At 37.8% G+C, this 15571-nt stretch overlaps 1 protein-coding gene across 1 annotated transcript in view; it reads left to right on the forward strand.

Moving 5' to 3' along the window:
* Positions 1-15571, forward strand: part of KNDC1 (kinase non-catalytic C-lobe domain containing 1) — a 67570-nt gene that overhangs the window by 36640 nt on the left and 15359 nt on the right. Inside the window, exons 9-18 of the mRNA XM_070945617.1 lie at positions 15-173; positions 603-680; positions 2614-2689; positions 2865-3027; positions 5349-6253; positions 6621-6765; positions 9518-9597; positions 10358-10692; positions 13988-14081; positions 14178-14275. Of these exons, the coding sequence (XP_070801718.1) occupies positions 15-173; positions 603-680; positions 2614-2689; positions 2865-3027; positions 5349-6253; positions 6621-6765; positions 9518-9597; positions 10358-10692; positions 13988-14081; positions 14178-14275 (2133 nt within the window). The remainder of the gene's footprint in view (positions 1-14; positions 174-602; positions 681-2613; positions 2690-2864; positions 3028-5348; positions 6254-6620; positions 6766-9517; positions 9598-10357; positions 10693-13987; positions 14082-14177; positions 14276-15571) is intronic.

The following is a 15571-nucleotide window of genomic DNA, read 5'->3' on the forward strand; positions in this document are numbered from 1 at the left end:
GCCATTTCCCACAGGCCTGTATTTACTGTATGGCTGCAATTTTGTGGAGAGCAGCAAGAAGCAATTTTCCACCTGATCACAAATTGGTGTTGCCAGGGAAACTGAAACATTTTCTTCTGAATATGGCAAGAAGCAAGCCAGAAGACCGCCCTTCTTTAGCAGATGCAATTAAGGTGAATTAAATTCAGCCATTTAATTTTCATTTCTATTTCTATAAACCAGCTTAAGTAGCAAATAAAATTTTCTATTGGGTTGTAATCCATCCAATTTGTGTGGTTGCCCTAATGCAGTGTTTCTCAACCTTGGCCGCTGGACGATGTGTGGACTTCAACTTCCAGAATTCCCCAGCCAGCTCTGCTGGCTGGGGAATTCTGGGAGTTGAAGTCCACACATCGTCTAGCGGCCAAGGTTGAGAAACACTGCCCTAATGGCTATTTTCAACACACCTTCATGGGATTTTATTAATTTTGAGCAACTTTGACTTAATTGTAATAAAGTTTCTCCATGAATTCAAATTATTTTGAAAATGCCTAGTTTTTTTTTAAATACACACCTCCTCTCTCTTATTGTCTGTAATTCAACATGAAATTTCATATTTCTAGATTTGTCGTAGTTATCTGCTTGAACAAAATATCAGCAGCAGGATGATTCTAGAAGTTTTAGCAAACGTGGCGTTTCAGGTATGCATTTTTGGTGGGGGGTGCATGTGTCTACATTTTATTCCAGTAAAGTTCAGTCTATTCAGACTAAAATTAACTTTGCTTCATGTATTATTTTAATCTCATTTCGGTTCAGTACCACAGTTTTAATAATCCATATGCAAGTTTTGTTTAAATAAACCACAGAATAATTAAACTGTTTTCAAAACTTATTTTAAAAAGTCTTCTTATAGACCATAATTGTAGAAACCATTCACGTTTCCACTACCTTATCTTAACAATGATTCCAAATTACAGAATCCAAATGCTATAAAAACATGAACGTCACATGTTTGTGTTCTAAAATATCTAAACTCTATTTGGACTTTAGAGTACAGCTCAGTAATGACCATTACTCCAACAGGTATAATATTGTAATTACAATAAAGTGCCATAAATAGCACCACAGCTTCAGGTCAGATATTAGATTTGAAGGTGATTTGACCACTGAATTGAATTGAATCAAATATTTGAATTGACTTGGAAAAAAATCAGTGAATTTCTGTGCATGCAGATATACATTTTATTCTACTGTAACTTTGATAGATTTGATTCAACTTTTTAAACACTGCATTATCACACTGCACATTCAGATCATATTGAGTGTTCAAATCAAATCACAAACTAGATCTTGGCTGATTTGCACGCTCATAATAAATTCAGCCTTTCCTTATCATTCTTGCTCTTACCTTATTCTAGGCCAATGAAGGAATAAATATATACAGTATCTTGTGAGGCAGGTTATATATTCTAAACATTTTATAAACTGGCTTTTCTGAGAGAGTCCAAAGCAGTATATGAGGTGTGTCCCTTAATTTCATTTTCTCGGCAAAAACTCTGTGGGAGAGAATGAGTGGAAAATTTGAGAGCCATACTTTAAGCATGCCAACATTTTAATCATTAGCAAATATACTCAGAGCATATATTTGGAATTCAATATCTTCAGGCGTCTCCAGTGGGAAAGAATAGAATTCACTACAATCCGAAAAGCACATAAGGCTCTATCTTGTTCAAATAATCTTTAAGAAAAAGACTCTAATGCAGGGGTGTCCAATCTTGACAACTGTAAGATCTGTGGATTTCAACTCCTAAAATTTCCCAGGTGGCTGGGGAATTCTGGGAGTTGAAGTCCACAAGTCTTAAAGTTGCCAAGGTTGAACACCCCTGCTTTAATGGCTTGTATCTTTCCTGTTAAAATTACATCCTTCATATAAATGGCAATATTGTGGTGCGAGAGGAGGAACATGGTGAACAAGTCCCACGCTCCCTCCCCCTATTTTGCTGTTGCTATGGCACCAGAACTGAAGTAGGCGAGAATATGAATATGTGTGTATGTATGTATGTATGTATGTATGTATGTATGTATGTATGTATATTCCTTCCGTCCTTCCTTCGATAGTTTTATGGTGACCTTGGACCTTTTCAAAGGCCATTTGGACTGCCAGTTGATTCAAGCAACAGAAAATAAGTATTCCAGTAACCTAACATTTTTTGTTCCTGTAACCTGATTTTTCTTTCCCTCTGCTTTGGGGAAAACTAACTTAACTTCTTTATTATTATTTTTTTAATGCATTGGGATCTTTGAGGTGAAAGAGGTTAAAAGCAGCCCGTACAAAATCTAGATAATAGTACAGAGGAGCTTCAACTATCATTCACAATAGGAAAACCATTCTAAATAGCCTAGATTTAGAACTGGCATTTAGCTCCAGGACTTCCTTCTATCTTTTATTCTTCTGACTTCCTTGAAATTGGAAGTATAAAGAATTTAGGCCCTTAGGCAGAGAAGAGGAAACATTTCTATTTCTTTCGGTGTTGGGGTGTGTGTGTGTGTGTGTGCCTGCAATTGTGTGCATGGATGCTGAAAACAGTATTTCTAAGACTTGACTTTTCTCATCCTTCATTATTCTGCTGATAGGACTTCAGAGGAGAGGATTCTTTTAATGTTAGCTGGCCTTTTCAAAATGAAAGTTGCTCGGGAAATGCTAACTTAGGTGAGTATTTTATTCTAAATACCTTGCTGTTCCTGATTCCTTTTTAATAAGAAAAATCTAAGTATAGGTGGCCAAACATGTTGGAGACTTCTTTTTTTTTTTTGTGGTCAACTGATGTTCACTTTTCTTTAAACAGCGTGCATCTTTCTCTTGTTAATTGTGTTCCCACTTTCAGGATTTTTGCCTATGAGCAATGAAAGTAAACTGATAGCAGTCAAAGGACCGGTTCCTTGCCAGTCACCTTTAAACAGAGAAAGGATCACATTACCAAATGCCTTCACTTCTTCAGCAACTCATTTTAAGCCTATTATTCTGCATCAGAAGGCAAATGATAAAATGTAAGTCTGGTTGTGTATTGTCCAGGCAATGATTAATTCCATGGAGTGGGAGGCAAGTTAACATTTATTATATACTATGAATACCATCTTTTGCACTGGGATGAAGCTAATCACATCCTAAAGATCTTCTGATTTTTGCAGAGAGAAACAAATTTAAAAATTTAAATTTAAACAAATTCCCCCCTCCCCCATGGGTCTGTTCCTTTATTCCTAGTTTTATCAACAGAGAAGTTTGGATGTTTTCAGTGCTGTCTTTAATTTGCCACAATTGAGTCTGGTTAATTTTAATGACAGTTCCTTTCAAACAAATCCGCTTCAAATCATGCTAAAAGAATATAAGTTTACAAAATAAAATAAAATTCATTTTAACACATTATGTTGCAATATATTATATGTAAATCAGGACATTTAGAATGCTGTGCATTACATTCTTTAATCATATTTTTCTTAACAGCAAACAACAACAACAACAACATTTAGCAGGGAAAAAAAGTAAACACCAGTTTTCGGCACAAATGTTGTAGAGCATGTGACCTTAGGGAGCTGCAAAGGGTTGTAAATGCAGGCCGGTTGTTGAGTGCCAAAAATGTGGTCATGTGACCATGGCGGGACAGCTATTGGAACTTCAGAACTGGGTCATAAGTATCGTTTAGGTTATCTGTAATAACTTCGAATAGTTGCTAAGTGACTAGTTGTAAGTTGAGGACTACCTGCTATATGAACTTAACACGTGAATATTTTTATTCTCCTACATTTATCCTAACACTTGGGGAACTGCAGCAAAATGTCAAGAACATTCCTGCCCTGAACTCTACGCCAGAATCTCCCAACCTTTCTGGGTTGGCGGCCTGGAGAGGGAAAAGAGGGGATGGTTTTGTGGGAGGGGCAGGCACATGCGTGAGTGGGAGCGCGAGTGCCTGTGATGCTCATGCGAACGGGACTGAAAGTATCCACCACGCTCATGCGAGTGAAGCCCTGAGTACCCGTGATGCTTGCGCGAGTGGGGCCACAAGTGCCCACAACACTCGCGCGAGTGGGACCACAAGTGTCCACGATGCTCACATGAATGGGACTGTGAACAAACACATGTGCACCAACCGGCCACTCATGTGGCCCAGTTGCAAATAGCCACGAACTGGTAGTGGGATGTGGCCCACAGATTGGGGACCCCTGCTCTACACAACCTTTTTTATTGGGGATTTTTTTTCTCCCCAGAACTTCCTTTAACTTTACACTGCTGTCCTGAAGCTCTGATTGGGGCTGGCTGCCAACCATGAGCCTATACAGGTAGTCCTTGAGTTACAACCACCAATGAGACCAACATTTCTGTTGCTAAGTTACACATTTGTAAAGTGAGTTTTGCTCCATTTTGCGACCTTTCTTGCCACAGTTGTTAAGTGAATCACTGCAGTTGTTTAAGTTAGTGACACACGTGAATCTGGCTCCCTCGTTGACATTGCTTGTCAGAAGGTCCCAAAAGGTGATCACATGACCCCAGGACACTGCAACTGTCATAAATATGAGTCACTTGCCAAGCATCTGAATTTTGATCACGTGACCATGAGGATGCTGTAATAGGTGCAAAAAATGATCATGAGCTACTTTTTTCAGTGCCGTTGTAACTTTAAATGGTCACTAAATGAGTTGTAAGTCAAGGACTACCTGTATTCGTTGATGTTTAGTTTTCTCTTCAACAAGAGAAGTTAAACATCTGAACTCCTAGTATAGTGTATGAGACAGTGGTGAAATTCAATTTTTTTTATTACCAGTTCTGTGGGCGTGGCTCGGTGGGTGTGGTGTGGCTTGGTGTGCGTGGCTGGGGAAGGATACTGCAAAATCTCCATTTCCACCCCACTCCAGGGGGAGGATACTGCAAAATCCCTAATCCCACCCCACTCTGGGACCAGCCAGAGGTGGTATTTGCCGGTTCTCTGAACTACTCAAAATTTCCGCTACCGGTTCTCTAGAACCTGTCAGAACCTGCTGGATTTCACTCTTGGTATGAGATATATGAATGTTTTCGTATCATGTGTTCTTTTAATTTGCAAAGTTACATGCTTCTGGATACCTAGAATAGACCTTCATTACCCATAAACCACTACTGTTTTGTTTCACATTTGTTTCACTACTATTGACTTTTCACCCCGATAAGCTTTCAGCTCTTGAAGTTGCTTTAGCATTTAGTAATATTACTACCATTAATAGATAGATAGTTGGTGTGAAAAATCACATTGATATAACTGTCCCAGAACCTTGTAGTAGAATAAAGCAGCTACCTTGACAAAGTAAATCTTATACCATATCATCTTCTTACTTTCCAGAGATGCCATTGCAACCCCCGTGGTAGACTGTGAAACTATGACAAGAGTAGCATCTGTGAGTAGCAGAAGTCCAAAACCTTCAATTAATGACAATGAAAATAAGACAGATGAGATTTCAAATTTGTCTCCTACCTGTATGATGCCTGGTGCTCTGGAGCAGAATGAAGAAGAACCAAAAATATTACAACCAAAGGATTCCGAGGAGCAATCTCCAAGCAATACCAGTTCCTCTGACCCTAACTTACCACTTTCTGACTCTTTATATGTGTCTCAAGAGAAATGCACTTTGGAAACATCTCCCTCGGCTAATCCCGACTCTACTGTCCCATCTAGTATGACTTTTGTAAATAATTTTCTTTTAAAACAGGACCCAGAGACAAGGGTGCTGACCCTTGTACCCGTGCAGATAGCTATATCGGAACAAATACCCAATAAACCCCTCCATTCAAAAGCAACTTACAGCTGTTGTCCGAGTTTACATCTGCTCCTTTCAGAACCTCCAATGACCTATGATGCTAATGGAGCCTTACAAACCAATTCATCCTTAAGTAATGTAATTAAAGATCAATTTGGTGATGTACAAAATAAACGTTGGGACATCAAAGCAAAGATGGGTGATTTGATGCCAACGACAATTAATAAAGAGACTCAAACCAAGTGCTATGAAAGTAATCCGTGCCTTGTATCCTGTAAGGAAGCCAATACAGATGCAGAGGGTAGATTCCTTTTATCAGATCACACCCAGGATACCTCGCTCGATCAAAATTCTACTGGTTCACTCGTCCTAGAAAGTTCTCAGCAGAATAAAGGAACGCAGAATATTGCCTTGGAGAGCCTTGTGCAACTTATCCAACAAGAGTTTGCATTTGATAAATCTCAGGACATTACTGAAGCCCTGGCTATAGGTAGGCTTTAATATTTTCATACCAGATTGCAAATACTAAAAAAAATAAGAAGCTAAATAAGACATGTCAATAATATTGTAATTTAGACAGGGGTTTGTGTGTTTTTTACAGTTATCAGATGGATACCTCAAAAAACTTTGCTATGTGTTTTTAGTATGCAAGTCACATATATAGGATAAAAATCTTGGCCTCTGCAGTTTTTGTTTGACTTGCTGTTGTTTTTATTGTCTTCCTAGGAATAAGACTTTTTTTATTTTCAACCAACACTGGAAAGAAATGGGAGTATGGGGAGGGGAGAAATAAACCCTAATAAGCTAACCATTTATTTATTTTTTTACATAACCCACTATTTTTTTTTTTAAATCAGGCAAATATATTTTCACTTTAAAGGCTCTCCAATACAATACATTCTGTAATGCAGTTTCTGAGAAATTTTGTGGACTTTACTGGGAAGAAAAATTGCTGGCAAATCTTTATGATGCAGCGAACGGTAGAACTCCTGTACCTGAAAGGCAAGTGATGCTTGCGTTTTACCTTTTAACACCAATTTTGCTTTTGCTTATCTTACTGTTCCGTTTGCCGTTTTAACTCCTCCGCCATTCCCAGCACCCATCTATCCAAATGGACTTTTGAATATATATATTGGCTACTGTTTTCACTGGCAGTTCAGAATGGACATCGGACGAATGTCTGGTTGCAATCTGGCGTGTGTCATTTGTTATGTCCCTGTTAGGGACGAACAGACTGAGGCAAGACAGGTTGAGGTAAAAGCTAACAGGATTTATTTCACTAACATTGTTCTAACAGGTTTACTAGCATTGCGACCAACAATGGCTGCTCGGCTAACAGGAGCAGCAGCTCTCAACCTTTGACAGCTCCTTATATACTCGTGCCTGAATTGAAACAGCCAATCAGAGCTGCATCTGTAGACTGGAGGGGAGCCTGGATACAGCATCATTATTCTGAATTCCTACACTTTTCACAACCGTGTCAGTACCATAATCCCTGAACACCAGCCCAACGTTTAATCTTTGTGATTAAAAAAAGAAGAACAAATACTTGAGAAAGTCATTGAGTAGGCATGTACTGCAGGATTTAAGAATTGTGTAGGAGCCTAAATTGATAGGCACATCTGTATAGGCATGAACATGAATACACGGACGTAAACATAAAGAGGCTCGGGAGAGACTATAAAACACTCAGTTGTGAGCATAAACTGCTTTGCAATCAAACTGGAATCTCTTTTGTTCCAGCTATGCAGCATGTTCTCTGGAGACTAGTTAGATACAAATATATTAACTCCAAAACTTCATTGAGCACATAATAAAGTTATCTAGCTTTTTAATTTCAGCATTAAGTGCAAGACAGACTCAAACCATATGGTTGGGTTTTTTTTTTTTAAAAAAAAAAACAGTTTATATCACAAACGCCTGTTTTTTTTGGCAGTGTTTCTCATGACTAATTTGGTGGATGGTGACAAAGAACATCCTTGCATGTCTGTTCTCTGATTAAGTCTCCAAATGGTTCATTAGCTTATATATGCCAAATATTGTCTACATACAGGGCAACTTTAGAGACCCGAAAAGACGGGAAGAGTTAAATTGTTTGTATTGCATATATTGTTTATCAAAAGGTCAGGATAGAATATTAGAGGGGTGGCTGTCAATCAATCGGCTGGATACTTCTTAACATAGATTTCTATGCCAAAGAATTGTTGGTGTTGAAGATCAATATGTGTGACATGGTTATTATTAGGTCAGATGGCCTCATTTTCCCCTCCATGAATATAGAGCAAACTTCGGAATACCACTCATCTTCCTCCGTTTCCCCATTTTTCTCTATCTTGTAAGGACAATTAGGCCTTTTCCCCATATTTTATTTTACTTTGTCATTGAGATTTCTCACCTCAAGAATATACCTGAGTAATACCTGGATTTTTTACAAAATTATTTAAACCCCAAGATAAAGTTTCTAAAAGCCAAACCCAAAATAATGTTTTTTTGTTTTAACACCAACGTTTTCAAAGCAATGAAGGAAGAATACAGCAGGAAGATTAAGACAGTAAAAAAACATGTACAGACTTACAAGTAGTCACTTAGCAACTGTTTGAAGTTTCAATTTACATGACTTACAACCTAGATCTGAAATTCTCTCTCTCACATAAACATGATCACACTTTGGGCGCTTGGCAACAAGGCTACATTAACAACTGTTTGCAGAGTCCTGCGGTCATGTGATCACATTTTAGGATGGCTTTGCTGAAAACCAACACTTCTGCTTTTCATCAAAACCATGCCCAGAGCAAATCAGTGATTTGCTTAACAATGGTGGTGTTTGTTTAATGACCGTTGCAAACTGAATCATAAGATAGGTTTTATAACTATTATGACTTACAACTGTAATGGACAGGCTTCATTACGGTCATAATTTGAGGACTATCTATAAATAAACAGAAGGGTTGGGCAGTAAAAGGTAATTTCTGGCATGTGTCTCAGCTATATACATATTATGGAACAAGACTTTGCTTACAGGTGTGCTAGAAATAGTGCAGTGTTTGATGCACACATTACATAGTTTATATACTTCCTCAGACCTCTTTCCACCATATGTTATTAATGTCCAAAATGACTTTCTGAATGCTGCTGACTTCTATTTTCATTTAGGACATTTGTGTTGCAATTCTGCTCTGACAAGAAAGTAAGGGGAGACTTCAGAAAACATGAAAGCTGAATAATGACTGGGAATTTCTTTGGCGCAACCATTTGGGAGTAGCAAGTGTAGCGCAAAAGGCAAACTCATTTTACTTTGGATTACTGCTACCTTCCCAAATATAGTGAAGAAAGTAGCTAGATCAGGGAACAGATAAATATTTGAAAGCGTGGATCAACATAAAGATAGGCTGGGTTTTTTTTTCTCTTTAATAGCCTTGTAGTAAAGGTGCCTGGAGAGAACAGGTGGCAAAATTGGCCACATGCATTTAAAGTTTTATCATTCACAGCTTGATGAGATTCTACCTGTTTAATGTTTTATCTGAGCCTTGGCTATCCACCTTATGAGACTTGTTCCACTGGAGAAAGCCCCATGTATTTTGAATGTCTAAAAGCTTTGAAGCTTTTTCATTTTTGACTGAAATGCACTCATACAGTACACCTGGAGGAAGATGCAAATACTTTAGCTAATCTTTGAAGTTTTCCACCTCCCAAAGTATTTCATTTATGAATATGTATTCAGATGTTCATCTCTTGCACTCTCCCTCATTTTCAGAATTAATGAACCACAATATTTGAGCAAGACTTTCCAAAGCAAACCAAATACCTTTCTGAGTGAGAATGAGGAAGCAAAAGGTATGAAATAGTTAGTGGGCATGCCTTACATCCAATGATACTAATGTCTACAAACCTGCAGCAGTTAAGCTATGAAGTAATAACCTTTATGACCTACTAGATATAAGGAGAAGAAGAGCAATGGGGATTTTCAAGTAAAGATTTATATCCTTGGAAAACTAGCTCAGAAGTGAGCCTGCTGGAGAAGGTTGTGCTAATGTTATTACTGTGTTGTGCACAGCCATCAGATTTAACATTTAGCTTTTCTTTAGTTGAAGTGCCATATATCTCAGGTCATTTAAATTCATGATGCTTCTAATGCTTCTCCTCATGAGATGAAAGAGTCTAATATATAGTGATACTGACTTCAATGTGGTTTGACCTAAAACAGTAAAGTATTATATATATTGATCAGAATGATGTTCAATTATGGATCTCTTCAGCTATCCAGATTAACAGTCAAGGATCTTCTGAAGATACCCCTGTTGCCAAAAGTTTGACTATCTAGAATGTATGGTCAAGTAGAGTCTGTCTTCTGTCTTCACACAGCACAAGCAGATAGAAGAAAAGCCATAATACTCGTTATATTTGAGGTCATGGGAAGAAAGCTGATCTTTAGATAGGGAATTGGCCTATAAAAATGTTAATTTGCTAATGCTATTAAACATAGCAAATATTATTCCTAAATCTTAGGACAATTGGCTTGAAAACAAACAACCACTACATAACTAATTTAAGGTATTAGAGTTTCCTTTCTTTGCTTTTTTCCATACAAACGCAGATCATATTGCTGGTATGGATTCAGATGAGAAGGAAGTTGAATCACAAACTCCCCTAGTTGGAATACAGACAGAGGGAGAACGTTTGCTGACCGAAAAATGTTGCAGTGGGCCAAGTGTTACAGAAACAGAACAAAAGCAAGAAGAAATCCAAGGAAGGATGGAAGAAGATACCTGCGCCAGCTCTTCCTTGCCTTCTGATTTGCCTGGATTTTGTCCTGGTTGGAGCAGCGCATTCTATGGTTCAGAATGGTTCAGTCTAGATGTACACAATTATTTTAGAAAACTTGGAAAACGAAAAGCTCATGGGACTCAAAATATTGATGCTAAAAAAATGGTAAGTCATCCTGTTTTCTCAAAACTGAAAAACTATGTGTTCACTTTGAGTAGAATGTGATATAAAGCAATACATTAGAGGGAGTCATGGTTATGGATTTTGGATGCATTCTGTAAGTTAGCCCATTTGAGGTGCCTTGGTTCAAAAATTGTTGCCATATTATTATTATTATTATTATTATTATTATTATTATTATTATTATTATTATTATTATTATTATTATTTCAATTTATATACCACCCTTCTCCTATTGGACTCAGGGCGGTGCACAGCCAAGGATAAAAAACATACAAAACATACAAAATTTAAAATCAATTAAAAGAATTATACAGCTTTGGCCCACAATTTAAAACAATCCAATTAAAACCCAATTTACACTTAAAAAGCTAAAAAGAGCTAAAAAAAGGGGGGGGGTTCACGCCAGCCCTGCTTGATAGAAAAGAAAAGTTTTTAGGGCACGGCAAAAGGCCCGGAGATCTGATATCCTTTGTATCTCCGGGGGCAAATCGTTCCAGAGGGCAGGTGCTGCCACAGAGAAGGCCCTCCCCCTGGGGGTTGCTAGCCAACATTGCCTGGCTGACGGCACCCTGAGGAGCCCCTCTCTGTGGGAGCGTACTGGTCGGTGGGAGGCTATCGGCAGCAGAAGGCGGTCTCGCAAATACCCAGGTCCGATGCCATGGAGCGCTTTAAAGGTGGTGACCAACACCTTGTGGTCACCTATGAATGCACTGTTTTGCCCAGTTAAAGAAAGAGAGTTTTAGTAATATACGGATAAAACCAGTTCATTTGCCATCTGGTGTTTTTATCAGAGAAATTACCATTGTAACCCTCAAGAATCTCTACCTTCAGGAAGAAGTTTGTTAAGCAGGCAAGAGATGACCTTTATTAAACCCCATGTTGAACTGTACTTAAGTTTTTTTTTCCTAACACAAAGAGAAACTGTTTGGGTTTGGATTATTGGATTCCTATTATTACTTTTACTAAATATTTTTCAATATGCAATTAAAACACCACCACCTCCTCTTCTTCCTCCTCATAACTTCAAAATTACTGAAATGGGAACTATGATCCCGATGGATTTATTGTCTATTGCAATAAATTGGTGATCCCAAAAGAAACTATGTATTTCGCCATCTCAGATGAATATTTAAAAGGGATTGGAAGTATTTCCTTATATATATATTCATGTTGTTTTCACATGCAAATCTTTGTTGCAGTGGTGTAAATGTATTGTTGATCAGGGCTGTGTAAATCAAGTAAAGTCAGATTCAAATCATCAGTTTGATTTGTCATCTTGAATTGATTTGGAATTTTGATATGATTTGGTTCAGAAATTCCAATTAAATTGTCAAATCAGGTAGATTTTATTCATATTTCTGTAAAGGATAAAACATTTTTCTGTTCATGCGCAGGAGTATCCAAACATTTCTAATCCACTGAGAAGCATTCTGAATTTACCGGTATTTTCAATTTAGAAAACAGATTTGATTTAGAGGTTCACTTGAACTGATTGAATTGGCTCTCCCAATCAAATATTTACAAAGCCCTAGGCAAGAATGATTTTACAAACGTCAGTAGGGCTAGTTAATATTTATATAGAATATAAATTCATTCTTAAGGAACTCTCAGAATTTTTATTAAGCTTTTAGTTTTCAAAGAGGAGAAAAAAGATAATAACTAATATTGTACTTTAGGCAAAAGGCACTCAGGAAAACAAGAAGTAAAATATGTTTTGTGTGTGAACAACCAGTTTGTATATCTCATAATAGAAAACTGGGATATAAATGATTTTAATAACACAACAAAGATGTTGAGCCATGTAACTGGCACCTGATTGTCTCTCAATATCTTTATAGTTATTTTTATTTACTTGCTGATTTTCCTGTCAGAGCAGTTAAAACATCAGTTTTTCAGTATTCTGAAGGTGGATGAGTAACTGAAATGTTAAATAATCTTGATGAAGAAACATTAACGTATTAACATTTCATTTACTCATGTATTTCTTAAGTACTTCACATAAAATGCAGAGATAGGCTAAAATAAGTCTGACTTACCAGTTTAATTATATTACTTCAGACAGAATGGTCAGATGTTGGAGAGCTTATATGAAACTGTTGAGAGACGACCCTCACTCTGTCAAAGACCTTGTAGTACTCATCTCAAACGATCTAAGTGCCAGAGCTCACTGTAACAGCATTGCCAAAAAGGCATTAAGAGTTGTTAACCTAATCTTGCGTAGTTTCTTCTCCGGTAATATTGTACTGCAAACTAGGGCATACAAAACTTTTGCTAGACCAATTCTTGAATACAGCTCATCTGTCTGGAACCTGCACTGCATATCGGACATTAATACAATCGAACAAGTAAGGGGCATCCATAAGCGCACCAGCATGCCTACCGTCCCTGTCCTAATGTTCCCTTTTATTCATATCCATTTCATGTGTTCATAATCATGTTTATACTTATATCTGTTATCTAATATACGCTTGATGAAATAAATAAATAAATAAATAAATAAATAAATAAGTAAGTAAGTAAGTAAGTAAGTAAGTAAGTAAGTAAATAAATAAATAAGTAGGTAAGTAAGTACATTATGGCTTCTTATACCTTCTATCTTCCCTTTCACATGTTGCACTGGATATGATCTAGAACAGGCGTGTCCAATCCACAGCTCACAAGCCACACACAGTCCTGGCAGCTATATATATATATATATATATATATATATATATATATATATGTATGTATATATATATATATATGTATGTATGTATGTATGTATGTATGTATGTATGTATGTATGTTTCAGCAACCTCTAGATGTCTAACCTTTTGGTTTGCCTGGACTACACTGAGTGAAGAGGAATTGTCTTGGGTAGCATATAAAATATAACTAATATATATAATAAATTATATCCTCGATTGGCTAGGAACTGGGAAGATCTAATATGAAGCATAGCACTAGAAATAGCATTTAGACTTATATACCGCTTCACAGTGCTTTACAGCCCTCTTTAAGCGGTTCACAGAGTCAGTATTTTTCTCCCAACAATCTGGGGCCTCATTTTACCAACCTCGGAAGGATGAAAGGCTGAATGAACCCTGAGCCCTGTCAGTATCGAACTCTAGGTTGTGGGCAGAGTTTGCTTACAATACTGTATTCTAACCACTACCACTACAGCAAGAAGCACTATTATTAAATATCCTTAGATTAGTTTTTATGCTACTCAGCTTCCCTTATCAGAAGTCTGCAGAGAAATGGCATCACTTTCATTTTGTTCTGCTTCTTCCACCAGGAACTTGACCAGCTGATAATGATTGAGACAAAAAGTTACAGAAAGAGCATAACCTTCTACCAGAGGCTGTTGTATAAAGAGAGAAGCAGCAAAGGTATATTTGGGGAATGAAATGTTAACAACTGTCTTATAGCAATTGTTCATCTGTGCTGATGCAACCTGGTCCTGATTGCACTTTTCAAATCTTGAGGTGGAGAAATAAAAGCTTTGTTGCCAAAGCTGGAGAGACAGATAGAAGAAATGAAAGCAAAGATACGGTTTCTTGAGCTTGTGAAGAAGTATCTCCAGGTAACTATGTGAGTTTTCAAAAATTGGGTGTGGACATATCAGGGAATGCCCAGGCTCCCATGCATTGACACCAGAGGTGGGTTTCAGCAAGTTCTGACCAGTTCAGGAGAACCGGTAGCGGAAATTTTGAGTAGTTCAGAGAACCGGTAGTAAAAATTCTGAGTGGCCCCGCCCCTATCTATTCTCTGTCTCCCAAGTCCCAGCTGATTGGGAGGAAATGGGGATTTTGCAGTATCGTCCTGGATTGGGGAGGGAATGGAGATTTTACACTATCCTTCCTTTGGAGTGGGGTGGGAATGGAGATTTTACAGTATCTTTCCCTTGCCATGCCCACCAAGCCAGGTCCACCAAGCCATGCCACGCCCACCAAGCCACACCCACAAAACCGGTAGTAAAAAGTTTTGAAACCCACCACTGATTGACACGCTATTCAGGTGACAACTGCAGTTGTCCAAAATAATTGCTCTAATTAGCTAAAGCTGCAAAGTTGGAGTCTTACTCATCTACACTATTTCTCTCTCTTTGTAAGAGAGCCATTCAAACAGACCACATACTAATGAAAGTCATTATGAAGTACAGGTGGTATTTTTGTGACGTCTGTGGAACACTGTTTGTATTTCCTGATGCCATCCATTGTTTTGTGTGGGAAGCAGGTTTGCCGTGCCACAGTATTCATTCAGTAAAAATTATTCAAATTTGAAGTACACGGCAAAATAAATCAAGCACCTTTAACAATCCTATTAAGCTAACGACTAATTTGTTGTGGATATCCCTATCCATTTTAAAGGCACTTATCTTTCGAATCCCGCTTTGATTTCTGGTTTTTGGATACACACAAAACTGACTTTGGATGGCTATCGTCAGGACCAGAGTGCTAAAATATAGTTCAGAGTGATGCGCTCGTGTGTAGTACTGGGGAGGCCACAAAATCAGCCTTGCCAAGAAAATGTATATTATATCTCTGTTGCTTCACAAAGCAATTATTGGAGACCTAGGAAAAGGTCCAAGAAACAATGCAAAACAAAGCAACACAGGAGCTTCACTTCACTTTTTAGAATGGGAGCTGTGTTGTTTCACAAAGCATCTTTGAAGCATTAATGGCCTTCCTGGGTTATCTGTCACAACAATGGAGAATCTCTGGTTCATTGGGAGGTGTGGATTCTTATCTCCCTAACCAGCCCAATCAATGGTTATGGATAGTGACAGTGCAACTTTAGCAACATTAAGAAACCAAACATTTCTGCCATGATTTCCTACCTTAATAAAGAACCACTCCAGATCTTTGCTGAAACTCTG

Source organism: Pituophis catenifer, unplaced genomic scaffold (genome assembly GCF_029215685.1).
Source record: "Pituophis catenifer annectens isolate HBS135680 unplaced genomic scaffold, rPitCat1.0.hap2 SCAF_6, whole genome shotgun sequence".
In the NCBI taxonomy this organism is placed as follows: Eukaryota; Metazoa; Chordata; class Lepidosauria; order Squamata; family Colubridae; genus Pituophis; species Pituophis catenifer.